At 34.0% G+C, this 27,497-nt stretch overlaps 1 protein-coding gene across 1 annotated transcript in view; it reads left to right on the top strand.

The window, feature by feature from the left end:
* Positions 1–27,497, top strand: part of SLCO6A1 (solute carrier organic anion transporter family member 6A1) — a 94,145-nt gene that overhangs the window by 9,462 nt on the left and 57,186 nt on the right. The window contains exons 2-7 of the mRNA XM_019450616.2: positions 777–1,037; positions 2,428–2,613; positions 4,505–4,601; positions 8,173–8,294; positions 9,113–9,219; positions 19,326–19,470. Coding sequence (XP_019306161.2) covers positions 777–1,037; positions 2,428–2,613; positions 4,505–4,601; positions 8,173–8,294; positions 9,113–9,219; positions 19,326–19,470 — 918 coding nt within the window. The remainder of the gene's footprint in view (positions 1–776; positions 1,038–2,427; positions 2,614–4,504; positions 4,602–8,172; positions 8,295–9,112; positions 9,220–19,325; positions 19,471–27,497) is intronic.

The following is a 27,497-nucleotide window of genomic DNA, read 5'->3' on the forward strand; positions in this document are numbered from 1 at the left end:
TCGAAGGGACAGATGCACCATAATGTTTATAGCAGCACTATCAACAATAGCCAATGTATGGAAAGAGCACAAATGTCTGTAGATGGATGAATGGATAAAGAAGATGTGGTATATATATATACAATGGAGTATTACTCGGCAATCCAAAAGAATGAAATCTTGCCATTTGCAACTATGTGGATGGAACTGGAGGGTATTATGCTAAGTGAAATGAGTCAGAGAAAGAGAAATATCATATGACTTCACTCATATGAGGACTTTAAGAGACAAAACAGATGAGCATAAGGGAAGGGAAACAAAAATAATATAAAAACAGGGAGGGGGACAAAACATAAGAGACTCTTAAATATGGAGAACAAACTGAGGGTTACTGGAGGGGTTGTGGGAGGGGGGATGGGCTAAATGGGTAAGGGGCATTAAGGGCAATGTTGAAATCATTGTTGCACTATATGGTAACTAATTTGGATGTAAATTAAAAAAATTAAAACCACTCTAAAAAAAAGGAAAAAAATTCAAAAATAAATACAATAAATATCAGTAAAAAATCACTATTCTTCAGTAAATAGGTACAAAAATTCAGTTATTAAGTATTTCTTAGAGGTTAAGGTCTGTTAGCATTTTAGAAAATGGATCGTGTGCTTATAGGGTTAAACAATCAGAATAATGTAAAATAAATTTAATGTAAATTGTTTTGCTTTGTAATGATTATAATGGTGTTCTTTTTTGTCTCTTAAATGCATACTATGGCTTTCTTTTTTTTTCTTTTTACATTTTAGGTATTGTGTTTGGTCTTGTAGATCTAAGCATTGACACTTTTCAGAAGGAGAATCATCTGGGGACCAGTGAAAATTTAGTGTTATCTTTGACTTATGATATTTCATCTTGCCTGATAGTACTATTTATATCACACTATGGAGGGAGAGGAAACATACCAAGATGGATTGCATTTTCTTCCTTTTTAGTAGGACTTGGCTCACTTTTCTTTGCTTTTCCATACATTAGTGATGGACGTTATCAATTGAGTGCAGACCCTGAAGGTAAGATTATAAAAGACACAACAAATTACTATTCATTTAAACCATTTCCTCTAGAAATTTAAAATAGACTGTGATATTTGTGTGTACATCCATCCATCTGTATCTATTTATATTACCAAGTTTATTAAGCTAATTAATTATAGCTCCATACTAACATTTATGTGCCTGTCTCTCATCTTCTCATGATCAGATACCCTTTCATTTAAGAGATAGGGATAGGAAGAAGAAAGAATATTTTGGGATAATTGTTTATCTTTTGTCAGTTTTCATATATATTACAAATCTCTTGAGAACTTTGGTAATTCCTTATGTCTTCCACAGTATGCTTTAATTAATCCCTTTATTTTGACCTCAACACACATACACACAAGCAGAAATAAGTACATAAATAAACAGAAAAAGAAAGATTACACCTTTTTGAAGGTACTCCTACCATTTCAAAATGGGAGCTGCCCTTCTGCATAGTACTTGGAATCTGAAGAGATTAGTGACTTCTTTACTTTGTTCATTTTTTAATAAGTTTATTCCACAATCTTTTTGCTGTTCCCAGTAGAAGAAGTCTATTTTGAGGTTTCATAGTGCTATTTCTGACACTGTTGTGTTGGGTACTTTATTGTTGTGTATAGTTCTATAAAAATGTTAAAATGAATTTATCCATTTTGACAACTTTAAACTGGACTTTAGCAAGGCATGGTGGAAAAAGCCATGAGGATGTGTCCATGTTTGTATGTATGTGTATATACATGCTTATGATATTTAAAGGTATGCTTATGATGTGTGCTTATACTTTAAATAAATAATATTAAATATAGTTTAATATATACTATATAATTTGTATATTAAATATGTTGATATATCATCAGTATGTGAACTATATAACATTCACATATATTTATTATGTATTTATTACATTTGTACAATGTAAATATGTAGGCTAAATGTATTAATTTGTAGAATATATTTGTAGTATAATTAAGATATATATTTTTTTCCTGGGGACAAAAGTCAGGGGTACCTACCAGATGCCATATTTAAGAGGAACATGTGTGTATGTGTGTTTTGTATGTGTGTGTGTGTGTGTATGTGTGTATGCATATATTTACACATAATTGTGTATATACATGTAATTGTGCCTACACATTTATATGTGGTTTATAATATTTGTATCTTTCCCAATATTCCCACAAATATCCTTTTATAATTGTGTTTTTCAGAGAATATGGTGATTGATTGTAGAATGGCTACATTCAGTGTAAATTAAATGTTAACTAAAAAAAGCATACTGGTGGAAATAGCTTTGTAAAAGGTTAAATATTTCATGAGAGATACTGCATATTTGTTGTATGTGTAACTTTTGACTGATTTAATAAAAAAATTATCTTTTCAAAAGATACTTGCCAAGAAATGAAGATCATCAAGACTTGCAGGAAAGTCTCACCATCATTCCAAGCAAAATACATAGCTTCCTTCATCCTGGGGCAGACTGTGCAGGGAATAGCAGGCATGCCTCTTTATATCCTTGGAAGAGTCTTTATTGACAACAGTGTTGCCCCACACTCAGCTGGCATTTATCTAGGCAAGTTGTTTTCCCTCTCTAATATGATTGACCCGTTTTGAATTTTTATTGAGCTTTTATATCTTGGTGTACATGTTGAAGCTGATATGGAAGTGCTAATTATTAGCTCTTATAATAATATTATAATAAATAATAACAGTATGTTTGACCTCAAAATCACATTGAGTTGCCTAATTCTGAGGAGTTGCTTGAGATTTGGAATTGTAGACAAGTCATCTGAAAGTCATCAAACAGATAAAGAAAAATTGGAAAAATACATACTGTCTTAAGTAATAAAATCTATACTCTTTATATGTGTGTCTAATATATATATAATGCATATAACATTTATATGTTTTATATATATATGTATATATACATAGTTTGTAATATCAAACTTTATAGGCTGCGTTTCATTTCTCCAGGGAAAAAAAACTCAAATTATTATATTGAATTGCTTGCATAGTTGTATATTTAAGCTTTGGGGACATAGGTGGGAAGCAGCTGCCATCATGTTCGTAAGGAGATAGAAATATTGTTTCATACCTCCTCAGCGCTAGATTCAGTGTTGAAATCATCATCACCATTGTACTAAGCCTTTTGCATACGTTAACTTACTTCATCTGTTTTGGGGAGCTCAGATATTTTGAAGTTAATGAAAATATAATCTTGTTCATCCCATCAAGAAGAGAAGTGATGTGCTATTTAATTGACTACAATGTAGTACTGTTTCCAGTGTTTTATGTCATGGTATCCTACAATAAATAACCCAGGGGTATATCTCAGAATAATCTGTATTTCCTTATGTTTTAATAGCTCCTGGCCCTGGTAGATCATCTGTCTGGACAGGGTTGTCTACCTATCATATTTTTTTTAAAAATTAGAAATTTAACAAAATATATATTGTGAAGGTGACTTAAGAGAAAATAGCATTTTGCACCAAAATAGTGCTTTTTCCACTGGAAGTAAGGAAAATTATGTCAATAGATTAAAATAGTTGACTTTCATATGTATATTTGCTTTTAGAAAAAAATTTGCAGTGATTTATTAGTGTTGGCTGAGGGTGGCAACAAATCTGTTTGTTTTACTTTTGGTTCTAATTGAGATGTACACATACACACTGCAGAAAGAAACTTACTGTATCTCCACCTCCTGCCACCATAGCTGCCAGGGTGAAGGATACAAGCTATCACAAATTAAAGTGAAATCAGGTATATCAAATTTATATTTATATTAAATATAAATATATTTATATCACATTAAATATATAGACTAAATAAGATACAGTGAATTATATAATTAACTTGCCTAAGTTTCTTTATTTATGCATTGGATGAAATACAGGATGGCTAATTTTATGTGTCTGTTTCACTAGATTACGGCAACCATTTATTTGTTTCAACACCAGTATAGACATTTATGCTATATTTTTTAAATGTGACTAACACAGTCAGTAGACTCTGAGTAAAGCAGATTACCCTCCATTATGTTGGTTAGCCTTATCCAATCGGTTGAAGGCTTTCAGAGGAAAGACTTGGGTTTCCCAAAAAAGAAGCAATTCTTTCACCAGACTGCTAGATAGAAACTCTGCCTGAGTTTTTCCAGCCTTCTGGTCTATCTTATGGATTTCAGGCTTAATTATGGACTCACTACTGTAACTTTAACTCTTACCTGGATTTCCAGCCTGCCAGCCTACTCTACAAATTTGGACTTGCCAGGCCTTACAATTGCATGAGCCAATTATTTATAATCTCTCTCTCAATATCCTATTGGTTCTGCTTCTCAGTTCTGCTTCTCATAACTAATAAAGTTAGTTATGAAACTTTCAGAAGTAATCTATTTCAACCATGTAATTTTTATCATGACAGAACTGGCTTATGTAGTTGTTTGATGTTCAGTATTCATTTCATAGGCTTAATGGACGCTTCATTAATACTTGGATATTCTTTGGCTTATGTGATAGGAGCACCCCTTATGAAGGGGGCTGAAAACAATACTTTTCCTATTAGGTAAGTCATTTTATTTCATTTTTTGTTGTTGTTTATGTGATATAAAATATTTATTGGATATGTATAGCCTATAAACATATATTTTTAATTTGTTGTACCATATTTTTAAGAAAAACGTGAATGTGACTGATACGTGTATTTATGTGCATATAAATACACTTTTATCTTTATTTGAAATGCAATATATTGTTTGAAAACATTATAAAGACAACCTTATTACTAATTCTGCATATGGTTTTTTTGAAAAATTGTGGAGAAAACAAATGACATAAAATTTATCATTGTAGCCTTTTTTTAAAAATTTTTTTAACGTTTATTTATTTTTGAGACAGAGAGAGAGACAGAGCATGAATGGGGGAGGGTCAGAGAGAGAGGGAGACACAGAATCTGAAACAGGCTCCAGGCTCTGAGTTGTCAGCACAGAGCCCGACGCGGGGCTCGAGCTCACGGACTGCGAGATCATGACCTGAGCTGAAGTCGGACACCCAACCGACTGAGACACCCAGGTGCCCCTGTAGCCTTTTTTAAGTGTTTAGTTAGTACAGTAGTGTTAACTATGTGCACACTGTTATGCACCAGTTCACTAGAAATTTTGCATCTTGCAAAACTAAAATTCTATATCCATTGCACAATAACTTCCATTTATCCCCTTCTCTCCAGCCCCTGAAAATCACCATTTTACTTTCTAAGATTTTGGCTACTTCATATGCCTTATATAAGTGGAATTGTGCAGTGTTTGTCTCTTTGTGACTGGCTTATTTCACTTAGCACAATGACCTCAAGGTTATTGAACATATGCCGTGGCATATGCCGGTAAAAATACTTTCTTTTTAAAGCTAAAAAATAGTCAATTGCATGTATATACCACAATATTGCATCTGACAAGGGAGCATATGATAAGACAAAAAATCTGTGGTATGACAACTACAGATTTCACTGGTCTTACTCTGTGCCCTTATCCAGAAATAGCTGACTTGATAGAATGGAGTCATGTCTTGGTATTGTCCACACTTTTTGATGGAGTATTTAGGTTTTCTCTATTACTATCATGTCATCTTCAGAGATAGTTTTACTCATTCCTTTCTGATTTGAATGCCTTTATTTCTTTTTCTTCCCTGATTGATCTGGCTAGTACTTCCAGTGCAATGTTGATTAAAGTGAGGAGATTGGGTATCCTTGTGTTACTCCTGATCTTATGGGTTTGTCATGATGACCTTTGTCATGTTGATGCATTTTCCCTTTTACTCAATTTCTTGAGAGTTTTTATTATGAATGAATGCTGAATTTTGTCAAATGATTTTTCCACTTCAATTGACCTGATCATATGATTTGTATCTTTCATTTTGTTCCTGTGGTGTATCACATTGATTAATTTGCAGATATTGAACCATTCTTGCATCCCTGGAATAAATCCCACTGATTGTGGTGTATGATCCTTTTAATGACTTGTTAAATTTGGTTTCCTAATATTTTGTTGAGGATTTTTGAATCTGTGCTCATCAGGGATATTGGCTTGTAATTTCCTTTTCTTGTAGTGTACTTGTGTGGTTTTAGTTGCACATTTAAATGTAATATCCAATTTCAGTTTGTTTTTTTTTATATAATATGGGAAATGGGTAAAGCTTCTATTTTTCCCCTCAAAGGGATATCCCATTGTACTGATGACATTTATGGATCATTCTGTGTGGTTTTTTTTTTTAAATCAATTTATTTTTTACTGATATTATACACCATCTATATCATAAATTAAATTTCTTGCATACATAGGTTTCCTTCTGATCTGTTGTCTCTCTAATCTGTTGTCTGATCTCTCTCTCTATTTTCATGCCAGTACTACAATGTTTTAATAACTACAACTTTATATATGATTTGCTATTTGGTTGGGTAAGTCCTTCCTCAATATTATTCACCAAAAAGCAGGAGCTATTTCTGCAAAATTACTCTTTCAGATAAACTTAATAGTCTCAGGTTACAGTGAAAGCATTTTGATTTGAGATACTTGAATTTACTTATCAAATTGGGAATAAATGTCATTTTTCTATGCAAGAATATGGTATATATTGCCCTATTTTCTCTGCTCTTCCTTTGTGCCATTCAATAAAGTCTTAGGAATTTTGTTACTGAAAACATTCCATTAAGCTTATTCCTAGTAATTTATTTTGTTAGTAATGTGCTTGGAATCTTTATATTATTACTTCTTAATCAATTATTTCTAGTAAGAGGAAAATCTGTTAATATATATGGCACCTATTAAATTCTTTGCTTACATTTTCTGACTATTTTCCTCAGTCTTCTTGGTTATCAATTATTTACAGATAGGTAATAATCATATATAGCATAATGCATATGGTTACAATACATAGCTGGATTCAAAAGTAAAAAGAGAAAAAAAATTCTAAATATTTTAATCAGTGAGGAAACACATAATCTTAGTGAAAATCTAGAGTTGAAACTTGCTATGCATACCATGTCCAGATATATATACCTCTCTGATAATGGAACTCAAGATTGCAACCTAATAGTATTGCAAGTCGGAACTTGTATCCCTTAATAATATAACAATGGATAAGGAGTTAGCCCATTAATAAATAAAACTGGGAATATTCTCCACTTTCTGTGAAAGACAGAGCCTATATGCAAGCTCCTCACCAGGTCACTGTTGACAAATAGAATTACCTGCGAGAAACCAGCACCTTCAAAACTGTGGTTCTTAACTATGTGGGTTTTGTCCCACAATGGATGGTCAGACAAGGTCTTATGCGTCTGTGGAATTGAAGACAGTGGTAGCTGTATGGTAATGAACGTCTCCAAATCTTCTACCTAAATGATACAAAATAACTTTATAACTATGAAAACTTTCTGCAAGATCATGGCCTTAGCATGACTGAAGACAAATAGTGCTGAAATTGCAAAATGAACAGTGAGTAAAAGAGAAAATCAACACAGGATCCTTCACATTCCCATCCTGCCCTGCTTACTGCAAAGTCTGCCAATGCAGACCAAGAAAAAGCTGCAGGGAAAATGGAAGATAAAGGCTAACAAAGAGTACTATGGGTGATTAGGTATGATCACCAGGAGAGTGATAAACACTCAATCTGAGTTGATTCAGAGAAGGAATTATAAGAAAGGCATTTCCAAGTGTATGTAATGTAAAGGGTTAGATATCGGATAAAAGGTTAGTTGCACACCTTAAAGGCCAGGCTTGCCCTAAAGGTTGTGCATGATTTAAATGGGCAGGAATGATGTTTAAGGATAGGTAAGAGTTAAAGGGGTAATATTCCAAAAGCATAGCTTCTGTCGACGAAAAAAGTTGAAAAAGAACAAAGAATTACTTGTGCCACCTGAGTGGACATGGGAAAAGAAAGAAAAGAGAAAAAAATTAGAATCTTGTAGGGTAAAAGAAACCTGCATAATTGGAGGAGTCACAATCAGCAAAACAAACAATAGGGACAAATTAACACAAGATGTTCCTCCCTTCCTCCTTCCCTGTCCCTCTCTCTTTCTCTCTGTTTGATTATGGCTTTGTAATGAAATACACAAAGTTGAAATTTTTAATTTTTCTCTGTTAAAGTGTTGAAGACATTGATGATCATCACAAGTGGCTGAGGAGTTGGTGGATTTATTTCGGTTTTGTCTCACTTACTGCATGGATAACATTAATACCATTGTCATGCTTCCCACACAGTGTAGGAGGTGACTGTAAAAATGTAATTCATTAAGTTAAAATACAGTAGGTTCCTTGTCCCACCCCCATTTCCCGTTCTCAGAATATGGCTGAACTACTTTTCTTTTTGTCATGGAGATATGACATATGCTAGTGTTATTTGAACACATGAAACTTCATGTTGCCAAATACTATTTTATTTATGTGCCAAACTTTCATTAGTATATATTTTTGTTTCTTGTCATTTTTTAAAAAAGGTAGAGTTCATAAGTTTTCTTTAAAAAGAAATATATTTAAATCTATTTACCTAGCATTATTTAATACATGTACCACCTGAAAGAATTATTGTAAGATAAAGTAATAACTATTAAAATTCTTTTGGAAACACTAAAAAATACATGTAACATTAGAGAAATCAAATACTCTCCTAATGGTAGTACATTTTATTGGCACAAAATATTTTTAGTAATGTCAAAGATGACTCTTTTACATTTTAGGGCTGTGTTGTCAAAAACTATAGTCACTTTCCATGTGTGGCTATTTAATTTTCAAAGTAAATTAAGATTACTCAGTCATAGGAGCTATATTTCAAGTATTTAATAGCTACATAGAGCTCGTGGCTACAGTATGGGACAGTACGGCTACGACAAGTTTTCATTATCATAGAATGTTCTTTATGACAGCACTGTTTTAGAAGAATGTGCTTTTTACTTAGATCGACTTTAGCTTGTTCAAAAATAGCTCACTTGCCATTTCAAGAAAAACTATTAAGATGTGTGCGTATGTTTGTATATATGTTTTAATTATTTGAATGTGTCATAAGATTCTTTTACTTGTTAACCTATAGGTACAGCAAAGATAAAAGCTGAGAAACGTAAACAGCTTCATCCGTTTGACAAGTTTAAAGATAAGGAACTTGGAACTAGTATCAAGGATTTATTTGCTAATACTTGGGTAAAGTAAAATATTTTACATGAACAAGCCAATTAAGTTGACCTGTATATTTTCTAACAGTGGATTTAAAAGAATAACCGTAAAGTGTTCAACTTAAATCTGAGGGGGACTTAAGCCCTTAATTAACTTACTCATTTTACAGATAATGGCAAATAGGACCCACCTTACCTAAGTGACGTTTCCGGGAATGTGGCTAGTGTCAGAGGATGGTACTAGTTTTTTCCTTCTACCTTTTCTTTTAATTTTACTTTTGTATTATTTTGTGTTTGTTCTTTTCCTGAAGAAATACATAAGACTTATAGGTATTAACATCTTTTTATTATGTTTAAATGACTTAGAAGAGAACTCTAGAAGTTAACAAATATTCATGAAAACATCGTATTTTATGGAAATTATTTCATCTCAGTTTCAAATGGAGAAAAATTCTTTGCTTCTCTAGGTGAGAAACAAGGCCTACAATACAGACATAGTGGGTTTAATAAAAACAAACAAACTTCTAAGTAGTGATTCTACATTCAATTTGCTTTCTCTTCTCCTTTTCATAAGTATTCTTTATGTTGTGGGCAGAATTATATTGAGGATATATGGAAACTAACACCTATGCCTTTATGGAGCTTATATTCTTGTGTAGGTTTCAGATTTTTAAAAATACAGAGATTAGAGGTAGCTCAGGCTGTTAAGCGTCCAACTCTGGATTTTGGCTCAGGTCATGATCTCATGGTTCGTGAGTTCTAGCCCCATGTTGGGCTTTGTGCTGACAGTGCAAAGCCTGCTTGGGATTCTCTCTCTCTCCCTCCCTCTGCCCCTCCCCTGCTTGCACTCTCTTTCTCTTTCATAATAAATAAACATTAAAAAATACAGAGATTAAAAACAACTGATTAACAATTGTGTAGGGAAAATTCTACATAAAATGTACTTTAGTTATGGGGTAATAATGTAGGTTTCACTGAATGGGGAGCATTTAAATGGAATACCCTAAAGCAAGAGAAGAAGTTATCCATGTGAAGAATGGTCATTAATAAAATTCCAGGCATAAAAGACACATGTGGAAACATCTTGGAGCAGCAAAGTTTTAAGAATGTTCAGTTCAGAGAAGCCTTGTGTATTTGGAGCATAGTTGCTTGGTGGGGAGAATGAACGAATAACAGGTTAGAGAGTAAGCAGAGGCTAGGTCACAAAGGTCCTTGTGGGGCATGGTAAGAACTTTAGATTTTGGTTTTAATGCAATAGGTAGTCACTCATATAGGTAAGGAAATAGTGTTTTAAGAACTTTAAAACATGACTTTGGGTAAAAAATGGATTACAGTGGGGTAAGAGTTGAAAAGGCAGTATGACTTGGGTGTTATAGGAGGTTTTCTCTGGGTATTATAAATAGTAATTTTTTTATTCATATGAGACCCAATTGTAAGAACCAATTAAAGAATTATTTGGCATTTATAAAATACGGGGCTACTGACAATGAATTGTGTACGAAGAAGAAAAAACCTTCCACATGTCAACATGATTTGAGTTTCTGGGGCCTTAAAGAAAAGAAATTAAAGAGTGGCTCAGCTGATTAAGCATCTGACTTTGTTGGCTCAGGTCATGATCTCACAGTTTGTGGTTTTGAGTCCTGTGTTGGGCTCTGTGCTGACAGCTCGGAGCCTGGAGCCTGCTTCCAATTCTTTGTCTCCCCCTCTCTCTGCCCCTCCCCTGCTTGCAGTCTGCCTTTCTCTCTCTCTTAAAAATAAATATGCATTAATTTGTTTTTTTTATAAGAAAAGAAATTAAAGCCTAAAATATGGGGAAACAGATGTTCTAACAGATGTTCTAAAGCCTACATATGGACATGTAATATTAGGATCCAACAGAAAGCTTATGTATCTTATGCTCTTTCCTTTAACAATGTACCAGGCTGAGTTTCAGAAAGAAAACAGGGATAATGCGCCATACTTTAGGAAGCCTAGTAGATTACAAAAAATCCCACTGTTTGCCTTATTTCATGGGGTAGCACCTGCCAAAGCTCCGTTTCTTAGTAAAATGTAGCTACGGAGCAAGCCATGTTGGTGAAATTAAAGTAGGGCATGTCTTCTCTGATAATAATGGAGTCAGGCAGTGTTTTCTGCTAGGTTGGTGGTTAATTATGAGTCATTTAAGTAAGCAATGCAGCTTATTAAAGAATTCATGCAAGGAAGAGTGGAGTTGAGCAGTGGATAATGGCTATAACCCCTTATCAGGCAGGGGCTAGAGATGATATGACTTTCTGGAAATGAGTAGAAAGTGGAACTAAAGGTGAGTTTATGCTTGCCTGTTGTAGATCTTTTAGGCAGAGAGATTTTCTTCAGTAGGGTCTATTACTTTTCATCTAAGCCCAAAAGTCAGATGAGATGCTAGAGATGCTGACCCCTGAGGAGTAGCATCCTATTCTCCTTTGGTAAAAAGTTTTAGAGAGAGCAAGCTCTATCCTTCTCTTTGTGCTCTATTGGTTATCCAAGAGGTAAAAGGCTAATGATACATCAGATCTCTCCTCATCCATAGGTTCTTATCTGTTAGTAGGCCTGACCACTAGTAGGACTACCCAGCAGGGATATTATATAGCACTCACTAATGGTGAGACCTAATGTAAATGTCCATATTTCTTTGATTCTAAGACACACTTTTTTCCTTTACATTTTAGCATATTTAAAATTGGGTTGGTATTAAATTGATGGAGCCTCGAAATAACTGTAAAGCAGCATGTGATTGTGACATAGTAGATATTGGCTAAGTAGATATTGGCTAAGTATGGGTAAAATGGTCATGGCCATTCATATTATCATTACCTTAAGTAAGTTATATACTTTAGTGGGGCTGTCCATAGTAGGCGAAACCGCTGGGTTAACTCTTCAAAAAGATGATGCAGTATTTAAGCATTGAGTTATGAAGTCATTATATATCTAGAAAGAAACAACAACAGAATATAATTTTGATATTAGTAAAGCAAACATTTGATGTTGAACGAATGACCGCTAGTTCACATTTTCTTGCAAATAACATCCAAGTGTTTTATGAAACTTAAGTAAAGGAGTCCCATAAGTAGAGATAGCATTATTGTTCTCTTATTAAGAAAGCTGCTAAAGGAGATAGCATTATTGTTCTTTTATTAAGATACCTGATAAAGGACTGCCTACCACGTGCCAAACTGTGCAACTGAGTCAGGAAAAATTGGCAAGTCCTTCTTAGTAGATCTAATATATTTCAAAAGCTGGTGAAACTAATATCTGCATAGTATAGGACTTTCCTTAAAGCATTGTATTGTTATGTCATTGGCAGTAATTTTTTTTTTCTTGGTGGTACATAAAATAATGGTGTTTCTTACTGTTGATAGTATCTTAGAGTCCATGAAATATGGTATTTTAACCTTTCTGAGCCTCTAAAAAACTGGTGCAATAATGGTACCTTCTTCATAGGAATGCAAGGTGTATAGATTACCACATAGCCCATAATAAAAACTCAATAAATACATAATAAATATGAATGCCTTCTTGAGATATTTCTGATTTTAGTTTAGGGAAGGAAAGTACACCAAAAATACAGGGGAAAACTTCTTAAGATTTTCTTTCTATCTTGATAAGAGTGGGTTATCAACTAGAAAATAAATTTAAAAGACTAATTGAAAAATTTGATGGAATAAATATCTATTGTTTTCCTGCATTACTAATCCTATAGTTCAATACTTCCTGGTTCATGAGACTTAATTGGTACTATTTGCTTGAAGTTCAATGTCTGTTTACAAGCTCCTAATATAAGAAATGACATAAAATAATTCCAGCAAGCAAATTATTCCAATCAGTGAAATGTATCACCATCATCATAAGACTACTAACAGCTAGTTAAAAAACACATCTCCTGATTTTCTAGACATAGATTTTTTAAACAAGTCTTTTTATCATAAATTTTAATTAAAAGCCAGAGAAGTGGCTATTTTTAGAATGAATTCTCTTTACTGTTACCTATTTCTTGCTGTTCCTTATTTATATATTTTAGAAAATTCATCAGTTAAGGAAACATAATAGTTTTATTCAAATGTTAGTAAAGATAATTTTAATTTACAAATAGAGGGGCGCCTGGGTGGCTCCGTCGGTTAAGCATCCGACTTCAGCTCAGGTCACGATCTCGCGGTCTGTGAGTTCGAGCCCCGCGTCGGGCTCTGGGCTGATGGCTCAGAGCCTGGAGCCTGCTTCCGATTCTGTGTCTCCCTCTCTCTCTGCCCCTCCCCTGTTCATGCTCTGTCTCTCTCTCTCTCTGTCTCAAAAATGAATAAAATTAAAAAAAAAATTACAAATAGAAAAAATGGGCATGAATAAAAGATAACAAGCTAAAATAGAGACAAAATACTTAACATTTTTATAAAGTTATAATATCCATGAGGTGAAATGTTATAAATAAAAAGTCAATGGCATTAACTTGAAGAACAGAAAGAAAAATGACTAAGAGCAATAATAGTCTATAGATCTCAGAATATAATAGATTAGAAGTATATTTTAAAAGAATAAAAAGAGAAAGCTTGGAAATTAGGAAATAAGTCAGGGAAAAGAAAAAAATGAAATTAAGACTGGCTGGAAGCAGGTAAGGAATAAAATTTAAAAAAATTAATCTTTATTTTTGAGAGAGAGAGAGAGGGAGGGAGGGAGGGAGGAATAGAGAGAGAGGGAGACACAGAATCCAAAACAGGCTACAGGCTCTGAGCTGTCAGCACAGAGCTTGACTCAGGGCTCAAACTCATGAACTGTGATATCATGACCTGAGCTGAAGTTGGAGGCTTAACTGACTGAGCCACCCAGGCACCCCAAGGAATAAGATTTTATAGGAGAAAACTTTTTAAATGTATGGAGTAGAGAGATCAGCACTTTTACCTTCTTTTTCTTCATCTCCTACCTAAAGTTTCACACCTTATTAACAGGGAAGACATTTACATACTAAAACTCCAGTGAACAAAGAAGTGTCAATGACTATCATGATAATAAAGAACTTTTTGAACGATAAAGACCAAACAAATATAAAGTGTTATTCATTGTTTGTATTTGACTGTAAGTGGATGACAGAATCTATCAAAGGAAGCTAGGATCCAAAGTATTTAGATATTATTCTATTGGTAGTCAAAATACTGAATTTCCTTGGAAAGCAAGTAAATTACTATTATAGATACTAAAATCAATTTACATTTGACATAAGTAACATAATTTTTAAAAATGTATTTATTGCTTATGTTTATGTCAGGACATAATATACTAGTTTCAGTCTCTGAGTTGTCTACTAGGTTTGACCAAATAAATTGGTGTGGAAGGAGAGTGAGTGAAATTTCAGGATAGAGGGCTGAAACATTTTTAAACTTGAAAAAAACAGCATTCTCTACATGAGATATTGTACTCTTATTGGCAGATTTAATAAAGATAAGCATTACTTTCTATGGCTAACTATAGATATTTCATCATAAGGAATGAAGACCAGAGCAAGGGAGAAGTTAAGTAATCAGTAAAACACTTGAGAAGTTCAAGGAAGTTTATTGGTGTCCTCTTCAGCTTATGTTTTCCTCCTATTTGCTCGTAGACACGAAGGCCTTTTATTGGCAAGATCATTGTTTCTTGTCATGCTGCCTTGATTAGGGTAGGAAGTAGATTAATGCTTTTACCACATAGAAGAAAAAGTTCCCCAATTAATTGGGACATTATACACCCCATCTCCAATGAACCTTGGTTGAGTCTTTAGGAACTCTTTCCTCTCTTGCATCATTGCTCTGCATTAGTTTCCTTGTTAACATTTCTTTCCACTGTTACTCGAGCCCTGTCCTGAACCTTAGTCTACTTGTCTGTGGCCACTCTTCCATATACTTTATATTTTGCTGATCCTGTCCTTATTTCAGACTCTAAGTACATTAAGGAGTACCTAGTCTAGTTTGAAATCATACCTCCCAGACCAACATGAACCTCCTCTGGTATGATAAAGACCTTGGTTTTAGACCAACTCTGTAATGGACTAGGGCTGAGAGCCACAGTACTACAAGATATGGCTGTTGCATAAAATTATCCACTACTGTAAAGAACTAATTTGATTTCTCCTTTTGTATATCAACATCTACCATAATTAAGCCTGAGTTTACTACATGAAATTCCTTGAATACTGATTTGTATGTCTGGCCTTTTTCTTTGCCTCCCATATTTATATTTAAGAAAAGAATATTTATTTATTTATTTATTTATTTATTTATTTATTTATTTATTTATTTAAAAAGGAAAGCCTGGACATTTTATTGGAAAGGTCCTTTGCATTCTGAGTGTTTGCTTGCTATGCTCACATGTTCTTTCTGAATAAAGCGCCCACAGCCCTTTCTGAAGAAACCCAGAAGTGTAGTGTTGTGCATTAATTGCCATGTTCTATATGATGTAGTTTAAATGTCCTAGTTAAAACTAGGTCTGAGATCAGCACTTGAGCCCAAGACAGCCATCTTTAGATTTCCCAAAAACTTATCAAATATCTTGAGAAAAATATCCAATCAGGAAACCTGCTATAAACTGACTAATTTCTCTTTCTTAAGAGAGTATAAATGATCAGAAGGGAGCTTTAATAAATTGACATCAAGAAAATGAATGAGAAAAGGCCATTGAGACAGAGAAGCATATGGAGAGAGAATATACTAAGTAGCTGTAATAGAAGTAGATATAGACACAATAAGCTGACAGAAAGAAACTGAATATCTGGGCCTTTGAAGCAATTAAGACAAAGCAATGGAGACAAGATAAGCTGCTGTTTGAGTCTGAATGATGTTGTTTCTTTATGAGTGCTGAATTATTCAGCTACTTAGAAAGTGTTTTTGGCTTTCTCTCTTTACAGTGTAACATTATAATAAGTTTCATCAATTGGATTAAACTATGAGTCTGTTCATTTTAATTCTAAAGAGTCCAAACACAAAAATTATCTAGTACAGTGGTTCTTAGTGTGGGGCCTAGACCACCACCACCACCACCAACATCATCATCATCATCATCACCTGGGAATTTGTTAAAAATGCAAATTCTTAGGTCCTACTCCAGACCTACTGAAAGTAGGATCTGGCAATCTGTGTTTTATACCCTCCAAATGACTTAAAGCACACCATAGTTTGCAACAACAAATCTAATAATCTAGTGTGACCTTCTTATTTTATAACTTATGAAAATGATTTGTATTCTTTCCTGGGTACCTTCTATATGGCAGAAATTAAATTATTACATATATTCAATTCTCTTGATCACTTGGAGGTATAGATATTATCATTTCTATCTTATAGATGATGAACCAGTAATTTAAAGAGGATGAGTAATTTCTCCAAAGACATGTATATCTTTGGATACACATGCACACAGACAAAAGACACATAGGGTTGGCCGAATTGAAGTTAAAAATATAAAAACCTCTCAAAAAAAGAATATAAAAACCTCTCACATGCCTGACTCTAATGCCATTACTCTTGTGTACTCTTGTGTATTATAAAATACCGCCTAAAAATAAGATACGTAGAGACTGCTATTTGCTGATTATTGTTTCAAAAATCAATTGCAGAGCCAAGATAAAAGCTAGGTTTTCTGTTCCTTATTCTGCCTGTTATATCTAATACATACTACCATTTCTTATAAAACCATGGTATAGTCCAGTGGAATGGAAGATAGAACTCAATAAGAGACTAATACATATAAGAACTTGCCATGCGATAGAATAGGCACTGCAGGGATAGTTGCTCAGTAGATGTGATGACAAGTTTGGTTCTCTGTGTGGTGAAATGAAGTTGGATTTCTATTTCATATCATACACATAGGTGATTTCTAGGTTAATAAAATGTGATTAGAAAAAAACAACACAGTTAATGCTAAACCGTGAAAGACATATCTTGTGACATAGAGGTAGGAAAGGTTAAACGAGTTTGCAGTATTGTAAAATACGAAGTAAAAATTTATGGATCAAAGATTTCGGTTCTATGAAGGAAACCGTAGACAATGTTAAAAGATGAGTGACAGTTCTTTCAACCCAACAAGAGATTGGTATTTAGAATGAACAAATTATTGGAAAATCTGTGTAGGAATTTCAGAAAGCCTAATAAAAATATGAATAGACAGTTTGCACACAGTAACAAATCCTAAATAGCTATGAATTACATGAAGAAATGCTCAATTGGATTTGAATTTAAGGAAGCATATTGTGGCACTGCTTCACATCCATCAGCATGGCTAAATTTTAAAAGCCAGCTAATAATATCAAGTGTTTGTGATTATGTGGGGTGTACCAGTTATCTACTGCTACATGACAAACCACCCCAAAACTTAGTGGCTTAAAATAATAAAACATGATTTTGTTCATTAATCAGCAGTTTTGTCAGGCCTTGCTCCTTTCAAATATACTTTTTTTAATGTTTATTTTTGAGAGAGAGAGAGAGACAGAGTGTGAGCAGGGGAGGAGCAGAGAGAGAGGGAGACACAAAATAGGAAACAGCATCCAGGATCTGAGCTGCCATCACAGATCCTGATGCAGGGCTGGAACTCACAACCTATGAGATCATGACCTGAGCCTAAGTCAGCCACTTAACCCACTGAGCCGCTAAGGTACTCTATGGCTTATCCCTTTCAGATCGACTTGTCAGCTAAAGTAAAGTCTGGAAAATAAAATCGTCTGGAGGCTTATTTACTCAAATATTAGCTTTTGGTACTGGTTGTTTGCTGAAATACCCACAGATGGCCTCTCCATCTGATCTGGGCTTTCTTATAACATGGTGAAAGAGTTCCAAGGCCAGAGTCCTAAGAGAGTGGGAGGGAGTACATAGCAGAAGTCAGATTGTCATTTTATGACCCAACATCAGAAGTCATGCTGCATCACATGCTTTGTTGAGACAGTCATAAAGGACTTTTCCAAGGTCATTGCCTCCTGATGAGAGAATGGCAAAATTCTGGAAGGGAATGTGGAACTGAAAATATTGCTTTAATGGATTTTATAAAAAGTATAAGTTGCTACATGAAGAAAATAGAACTCTCTTACATTATGGTGGGATTGTTTTGGGAAAAAAATTCTAGAGAAATGATGTACTAAATGTCAATGCCCTAGCAATCCCGTTCTAGAGTATGTATTTCCAAAGGCGTTCTACCCTAGTCCTTGATGGTGCATGCACAGGGATGTTTAATGTAGCCTTGTTTGTGACAGTGGGAGTGGAACTGAGCCTAAGCATTTAATGCTGTGGGAGTGGATGAGTATGGTGGAATCACACTTTGTAAAGTTAGATAGCACTCAGAAGATGAGTTAAATTAATATACAGAATATGTTTAGATTAAAAAAGTGGTGTTTAGGACTAGAAAAAAATTAAGTTATTTTAAGAATATACAAATAAAACACCACTGAAAATTTCAAAGATATGTACATATATAGGAAATACAGAAATCTGTTTGAAAATTAATACTTTAATGTTAATTATTGTCATGTTAATTACTATGTATAGTGTAGTAGTATGATAGGTAATAGTAAACCATGACTATACATCTTTGTCAGGTTTCTCAGTAAGTTCCAAAAAATTGACTAAAATGCAGAATTTAAATGACTTTACTCTGTATGGAATTCCCCGGAGTAAAATATTATAGAATCTTAATTGTGTGTAATACTAGTGATTTTCCTTGAGTGTTGCTTAAATTATCTTTGTTTCATTTTTTAGTTAAGTAAAAAAATTTGTTAAGGAAAAAAAGTAGATAAAAGTAAAGGGGCATTCTAGACATCTGGTTAATGGCATCTAGTTTCCTTTAAGTTTCCTAGCAAACGGCCAGACTTACAAATAAAAATTTTAGAGGTAGAATTACAAATAAAAATGGTTTAAACACTACATGTCTTTAGCAGTATTTGTATACTGGTGAATTGCAAATTTATATATATATATATATGCACATTTTATATATATATATGCAATATATATATGTATATTATATACGTATATATATTATACATATAATAATGCATTTCCAGTTTAGATTGTGAAAGGTAAAATTTTGTTGATTGCTCATTAACATATGAGTGAATAAATCTGTTTTTCTTTACCTAACAACATAAAATAATTTGAATATGACTTATTTCTATTTCAGGTTCTGATGAAGAATCCAGTATTTATATGCCTAGCTCTGACCAAAGCTTCAGAATCTTTAGTTCTTATTGGAGCTTCTGAATTTTTGCCTATATATATAGAAAATCAGTTTGTATTAACACGCACCACAGCAACTAAAATCGCAGGTAGACCTTTTCAGCTCATTGTATTCATTTTGAAGTTTTTATATAAAGTTTTCTTATATGCATTTAGGAAATATTTCAAATAAACATAAAGCAGGAGTAATAGCATTTACTCAAGTTTTATTTTATTTTATCTTATTTTTCTTTTCAGTGATTTTATGTATTACTCAGTGCTCATCAGAATAGTATACTCTTTTTTTTTTTAATTTTTTTTAACGTTTATTTATTTTTGAGACAGAGAGAGAGACAGAGTATGAATGGGGGAGGGTCAGAGAGAGAGGGAGACACAGAATCTGAAACAGGCTCCAGGCTCTGAGCTGTCAGCACAGAGCCCAATGAGGGGCTTGAACTCACTGGCCGCAAGATCATGACCTGAGCCGAAGTTGGACGCTCAACCAACTGAGCCACTCAGGCGCCCCCGCAATAGTATACTCTTAATCCCCCTTTATTTCACTATGGTCCTCTCCCAACCTCTGGCAACCCCCAGCTTGGTATCTGTATTTAAAGTCTGGGTTTTTTTTGTCCCTTTTGTACTTTGTTCATTTGTTTTGTTTCTTAAATTCCACGTATGAGTGAGATCTTATGGTATCTGTTTTCTCTGACTGACTTGCTTCACTTAGCATTATACCCTCAAGTTCCATCCATACTGTTGTGAGCAGCAAGATTTCATTCTTTTTTTATGGCTGAGTAATATTCCATCATATTTCACATTCTATCACATCTTCTTTACCCATAGGGGCTGCATCTATAATTTGGTTTTGTAAATAATTCTGGAATAAACATAGGGAGGCGTATATCCTTTTGAATCAGTGTTTCTGTATTCTTTGGATAAATAGCCAGTAGTGGAATTACCTGATCATAAACTAATGCTAATTTTAATTTTTTGAAGACCTCAAAAAATACTGTCTTCCACAGTTGCTGCACCAGTTTTCATTCCCATCAACAGCATACACAGGTTCATTTTTGTTCCACATCTTTGCCAACACTTGTTATTTCTTGTGTTATTGATTCTAGCCATTATGACGGGTGTGGATTGATATCTGATTGTGGTTTTGATTTGCATTTCCCTGATGATGAGTGGTGTTGAACATCTTTTCATGTGTCTGAAATGTGTCTCTTGTAGGCAACATATAAGTGTTTTCTTGATAGATTCAGTCACACTGTGTCTTTTGATGGGAAAATTTAGACTATTTACATTTAAAGTAATTATTGATAGGTGGGGCATCCGGGTGGCTCAGTTGATTAAGCATCCAAATTTAGCTCAGGTCATGACCTCACAACTTGTGGGTTGGAGCCCCATGTCAGGCTGTGTGCTGACAGCTCAGAGCCTGGAGCCTGCTGTAGGTTCTGTGTCTCCCTCTCTCTCTGCCCCTCTCCTGCTCATGCTCTGTCTCTCTCTCTCTCTCAAAAATAAATAAATATTAAAAAAATATTTTAAAAATTAAAAAAATAATTATTGGTAGGTAATTACCTATAAAAAGTATTGCCATTTTGTTTATTGTTTTCTGTTTATTTTTATAGTTCTTCTCTGTTCCTTTCTTCCTGTAATTGATGACTTTTTTAGTGTTATGTTTGGATTACTTTCACTTTATTTTTTTATATGTCATTATAGTTTTTTGGTTTGTGGTTACCATTAGGTTTATATATAACATCCTAAGTATACGACAGTCTGTATTAGGTTGATGGTTGCTTTAATTTGAGCACATTCTAAAAACACAATATTTTTACTCTGTACCTTCTATGTTCTATATATATGGTTTTGCATTTTTAAATTTTATGAATCCCTTAACTAATTTTTTAGATGTAATTAATTTTACTATTTTTGTCTTTACCCTTCATACTAGATTTATAGGTGATTGATCTGTAGTTTTATTATACATTTGCTTGTGGGCACCTGGGTGGCTCAGTCAGTTGAGCATCTGACTTTGGCTCAGGTCATGATCTCACAGTTTGTGGGTTCAAGCCCTGTGTCAGGCTCTGTGACAACAGCTCAGAGCCTAGAACCTGCTTTGGATATTGTGTCTTCCTCTGTCTCTGCCCCTCCCCCACTCATGTTCTGTCTCTCTTGCTCTCAAAAATAAGTAATAAAACATTAAGAAAATTAAAAAAAAAAAAGATTTGTTTTTACCAGTGAATTCTTTTTCCTTTTATAATTCCTTCTGGTTCTGCCTTTTTATTTTCCACTTAAAGAAATCCTTTTAACATTTCTTACAAGGCTAGTTTAGTGGTGATGAATTCTTAACTTTTGTTTGGGAAATTCTTTTTCTTTCCACCATATCTGGATGATAAATTTTCTGGGTAAAGTATTCTTGGTTGAAGTTTTTTTTTTTTTTTTTTTTTTTTTCTTTCAGCACTTTGCATATTTATGCTACTCTCTTCTGGTCTGTAATTTTCTGCTGAAAAATCAGCAGGTAGCCTTGTAGGGTTTCCCTTACCCTTTATATGTAACTAGTTGCTTTTTCTTGCTGCTTTTAGGATTCTTTTTGTTTTTAATTTTTGACATTTTAATTATTATATGTCTTGGTATGTACCTTCTTGGCTTCATCTTGTTTTCTACTTCTACACTGTTCCCTCTCTCACTTCTCTTCCTTACTCCTTATAGATAGCCACTATTCTAAAGTTAGAGTGCAATGTTCCCAAACAAGTTTGTATATTTTTACTGCTTATAAGCCTATCTGTGGACAATCTATTTCTAAAATTCATACATTTTCTTGCATATATTCTTCTCCCACTTTCATTTCCAATTACATCTACCCCATTCATGTTGTTGTCTATTTAATGCTGTGGAATTCTATTTTATGAAAACACCACTGTTTATTTATCCATTATCATATTAATGGACATGGAGTTACCTCTAACTTTTCACTCTTCCAAACAATGCCATAGTGAAAAGGCTGTATGTGTCTACTTGTGCAGATCTGTAAAAGTTGATCTAGGTTGAGACATTAAAAGGGAATTGCTATTGTGTACATCTTCAGTTACTAGATATTAAGAATTGGCTCTCCAAAAGAGGTTGCAATTGGTATTAAATATTTTAAGATTCTGGCATTAATGAGAAAGTCATGAATATTGTCATATATTTTATGCTGTAAAAAGCCAAGGATACATGCAAATACTTTTAGGGCAACCAGTAACAGTAAAAAAAAATAAAATAAAATAAAAAAATAAATTAAAAAAAAGTAAAAAAATATTAATTTGGAAATTTTGATTAAAATTAAAAAAAAAAACAAGAAAGGAAAGAAATGAGGAACATAAAACACGTGGGCCAAATAAAAAAAACAAATGTTAAAATATGCACAAATTTTGACTATCAGCCTATTATGGAGTAGATTTTATGAAACAGGAAACACGATTGTCAGACTGCACATAGGCCAAAATCTCAAAACATAGCTGTTTTAAGGGCCATAATGACAATATTTTTCCATGAATCTGCCATATTGTTTGCTGTTCTGATAAATCTAATCAAGAGATTGGGAGTAAATTTATTCAGTTTCCTACAGTGTTTAAATAAGGATAATATCAACAAAAGTCCAAACAAAGGATAAGGCCACATGCAATACTGGCCTCAACCATGCTGGCAAGATCTTGGCCCCAACCAGCTAAATAAATCCCTTGGCCCTCATGGTCTACCTTAGAAAACAAGATGGATTTCTCCTTAAGTTTCTGTATTTACCTTTTTAATTAGCCTGAATTATTAATCCAGTAAAACAGAAAGTATTAGCAATAGTGTATGTTCTACCTTGGGCTAAAAAGATGAAGTTTTGGGCAATTCTGTCATCCAAATTAGTATTGATCAGTGGCTGATGCTGATCAGAATGTTTTCCAAGGCTGTGGTGTCACTGATTATTTCAATTAAAGTCAGGAACAAATTTTGTACCACCTTTTCTGATTGGATTACTCTTATACTGATAACTGCCCTCAGGTGCATATAAATAATGTGTCAGTAATCCCTCCTGGAGGCTCCTGTCAGAGAGATTTCCACAGTCTTCTGAGGGCTATTTGATCTACTGGTGGTATTTCTTTAAGCACTTCAAGATTTCTTACGAATATCCCTATGGCTTGAATATACCATTTCATTTAGTTGTGAATCTGATTGGTGAATCCCAGAATGAAATATAAGTCCACAGAATCACAATGACTGCATGGGTCAGGGCTTCAGTTTTGACAAGAAGCCAGTAGTAAGCTAAGAGTTGTTTTTCCTACCTACCTATTTCAGGGAGTCAGTGAATCCAAACCCCAAGGGATTTTCCTGAATGGAGGCTGGCTCCCTCTTCCAGAGGCTCCAGTACACAAAATCTCTATAGATTTCCAGCTCCAATGGGTCATTAGGTTTGTGGTACCTCAAAGCAGGAAGAAGTATGCCATAGCTTCTTGATTAGCTTCAAAAGTAGGTCGGGATTACACTCACTGTAGGTTAGCTGATAGAAAAGACCACTAGAGTAGAATATCCACATGAGTCACCTACTGTCTCAAATACTCAGAGTCCAAAGCTATGCTATAATCCCTTTTGGTCAGGGGGAAGGAGAACAACAATTTGTCTTTAATTGCCAGAGAGATTGAGCATTGTGAATCTGTCTACATAGTTCCCCCAAAACTTGATGAGCATTCTTCTGGGTTTTGTCAGTCATCTTTGCTGATGAAAGTGTGATAACACTAAAGTCAGAGCTTTTGAGTCTGAGACTTCTGACTCTCCATCCTACTGAACATTTATCTATCATTGAAAGCTTTTGGCATCAGATGATAATGGTATTCACAATGAATCCTTATCTACCCCATTGTAGTAAATATCAGGGGAGTTTAGGGTGTACTGAAAATGTATAGTTATGGCCTTGCAGCATGAATGAGAATTGGTTTTTGTCTTTGGTTCCTAATGGGATAAAAAAGAAGGTTTTGGCAATGTCCAAGATAACATCTCAAGTACCATTTGTGTATGCCATAAATTTAGTTACCTCAGATGTTTGGAACTTCAAGAGGTATAGGAACAACAAATGAGTTTAATTGGTGGTTAATCTGCTATAAATCTCAATTCCCTAATAAGGGACTATGTTTTCACTGGACATAAGGTCTGGTGAATTGAGTTATTGCTCAAATCCTATTCTCTTACTACCCCTGCTTCCTTTAAATCCATAATCAAAGCTGAGATTTCCCTTTCTCCTCCTGGGATTCTATGTTGTTTCCATTAGACCATACAAGAGGAGACAGGCACACAGGTTCGGGTAAAAATTTATGTGTTTCACTTTTACTTTTGGAGTTTAGGAGCATAAATAATACAAGTTTGTAAAATATAATTACCAATTATACATTTTGGAATTGAAGCCATAGCATTAGTATATTGAAGTTACCACCAAAAGTACATTAAAGTTGTCCAAAGCCTCACTCACAAGATCATTTTACCTCCTTTTCTGAGGCATTTTAAGAGTCCAAATTCCATTCAATGTCTTATTTATGGTTTTACATAGGAAAATGTCTTTCTTAGGGAAATATTCCAGAGATGGTCACAACCCTAAAGCAAAACAACTGTTAGATGTTTTACTTTTGTCTTAGACTGGGTCCAAGGTTGACAGAAGAGACTGCAGGAGGAACTGGGCCCTCAGACAACCCAGCTCTGGCCAATTCACATTAACAAGCAATTGTGAACTCTACTGTCTCATCAACAAAGCAAATCAGATCAGCTTCTAATGATTCACTGGTTTTCATCTATAGTGGTTGCATATTTCCCTCCTTTCCCTCTAAACCTAATTTGTTGAAAGTTTTTGTCAGATGCTTTCCTGCATTTGTTGAAATTGTCATTATAATTGTACACCTTTATAACTGTTGTCTGAAATCAGGAGAAATCCTCTACCCAGGATGAATCTTAGTAGCAGTTGTTACAAAGGGATAGGTCTAGGATTTTTATAGTTTCAGGTCTCACATTTAGGTCCTTAATCCATTTTGAGTTTATTTTTATATAGTGTAAGAGAGTGGTCCATATTTTCATTTTTTTTACCTGTCATGTCCAGTTTTCCCATCACCATTTATTGAAGAGACTGTGTTTTCCTCATTGTGTATTTTTTTAATGTTTTATTTATTTTTGAGAGAAGGATTGAACAGGGTAGGGGTGGAGAGAGAGGGAGACAGAGGATCCAAGTGGGCTCTGTGCTGACAGCAGCGAGCCTGATGTGGGGCTCAAATTCATGAACTGTGAGATCATGACCTGAGCCAAAGTCTGATGCTCAACCAATGGAGCCACCCAGGCACCCCCTTCCCATTGCATATTGTTTCCTGCTTTGTTGAAGATTAATTGACCATATAGTTTTGGGTTTATTTCCGGGTTTTATATTATGTTCTATTGATCTATTTTGTACTAGTAACATAGTATTTTGATCACTAGAACTTTGTAATATAACTTGAAGTCAGGAATTGTGATGCCTCCAGCTTTGCTTTTCTTTTTCAGCATTGCTTTGGCTATTTGGGATCTTTTGTGGTTTCATACAAATTTTAGGATTGTTCTACCTCTGTGAAAAATGATGTTGGTGTTTTGACAGGGATTGCATTAAATGCATAGGTTGCTTTGGGTAGTATAGACATTTAAAAAATTTTTTTTCTTCTGATCAATGAGCATGGTATGTCTTTCCGTTTTTGTGTGTCATCTTCAATTTCCTACATCAGTGTTTTATAGTTTTCACGTTACAGATCTTTTACCTCTTTGGTTAAGTTTATTATTAGGTATTTTATTATTTTTGGTGCAGTTGTAAATGACATTGTTTTCTAATTTTTTCTCTCTACTGCTACATTCTTAGTGTATAGAAATGCAACAGATTTCTGTATATTAATTTTGTCTCCTGTGACTTTCCTGAATTCATTTATCATTCTAGTAGCTTTTTTGGTGGTCTTTAAAGTTTTCTATAGGTAGCATCATGTAATCTGCATATAGTGAAAATTTTACTTCTTCTTTACTAATTTGAATGACTTTTGTTTCTGTTTGATGTCTGATTGCTGTGGTTAGGACTTCTCGTACTATGTTGAATAAAGTGGTGAGAGTAGACATCCTTATCTTTTTCCTGACTTTGGGGGAAAAGCTCTGTTTTTCCCCATTGCGGATGATGTTAGCTGTGAGTTTTCTCATATAAGGCCTTTATTATGTTGAGATATATTCCCTCTAAACCTACTTTGTTGAGAGTTTTTATCATGGATAAATGTTATACTTTGTAAGATGCTTTCCTGCATTTGTTGAAATGATCATATATGGTTTTTATCCTCTTATTGATGTGATGCATCACATTGATTAAATTGTGAATATTGAACCACCTTTGCATTCTGACAATAATTACCACTTGATTGTGGTTAGTTATTTTTCAATGTATTGTTGAATTGTTTGGCAATATTTTGTTCAGGATTTTTTGCATCTATCTTCATCAGAGATATTGACCTATTATTCTTTTCTTTAGTGTGTCTTTATCTGGTTTTGGTATCTCATGAATGAATTTGGGTTTTCCTTCCTCTTCTATTGTTTGGAAAAGTTTGAGAAGAATAGGTATTCACTCTTCTTTTAATGTTTGGTAGAATTCACCTGTGGAGCCCACTGGTTTTGGGTTTCTTTCTGGGTTTGCAAAATTTTGTTTGTGGGAGTTTTTTAATTACTTATTGAATTTCATTGTTGGTAATTAGTCTTTCAAGCTTTATATATCTTCTTGTTTCAGTTTTGGTAGGTTATATGTTTCCAGGAATTTATCCATTTCTTTTAAGTCATCAGATTTGTTGGCATGTAATTTTTCATAATGTTCTCTTATAATCCTTTGTATTTCTGTGGTGTCTGTCATTTGTTATTTTCCTCTTTTATTAATTATTTTATTTGATTCTTTTTCATTATGAGTCTGGCTAGAGGTTTATCAATTTTGTTATCTTTTCAAACAACCAGCTCCTGGTCTTATTGATCTTCTCTCTCTCTCTCTCTCTCTCTCTCTTTCTGTATCACTTATTTCTGTTCTGATCTTTATTATTCCCTTCCTTCTGCTGGTTTGGGGTTTTGTTTGTTGTTGTTTTTTTCTAGC

The sequence above is a fragment of the Panthera pardus genome, unplaced genomic scaffold (assembly GCF_024362965.1).
Source record: "Panthera pardus isolate Hobbes unplaced genomic scaffold, ASM2436296v1 HiC_scaffold_2, whole genome shotgun sequence".
NCBI lineage: Eukaryota > Metazoa > Chordata > Mammalia > Carnivora > Felidae > Panthera > Panthera pardus.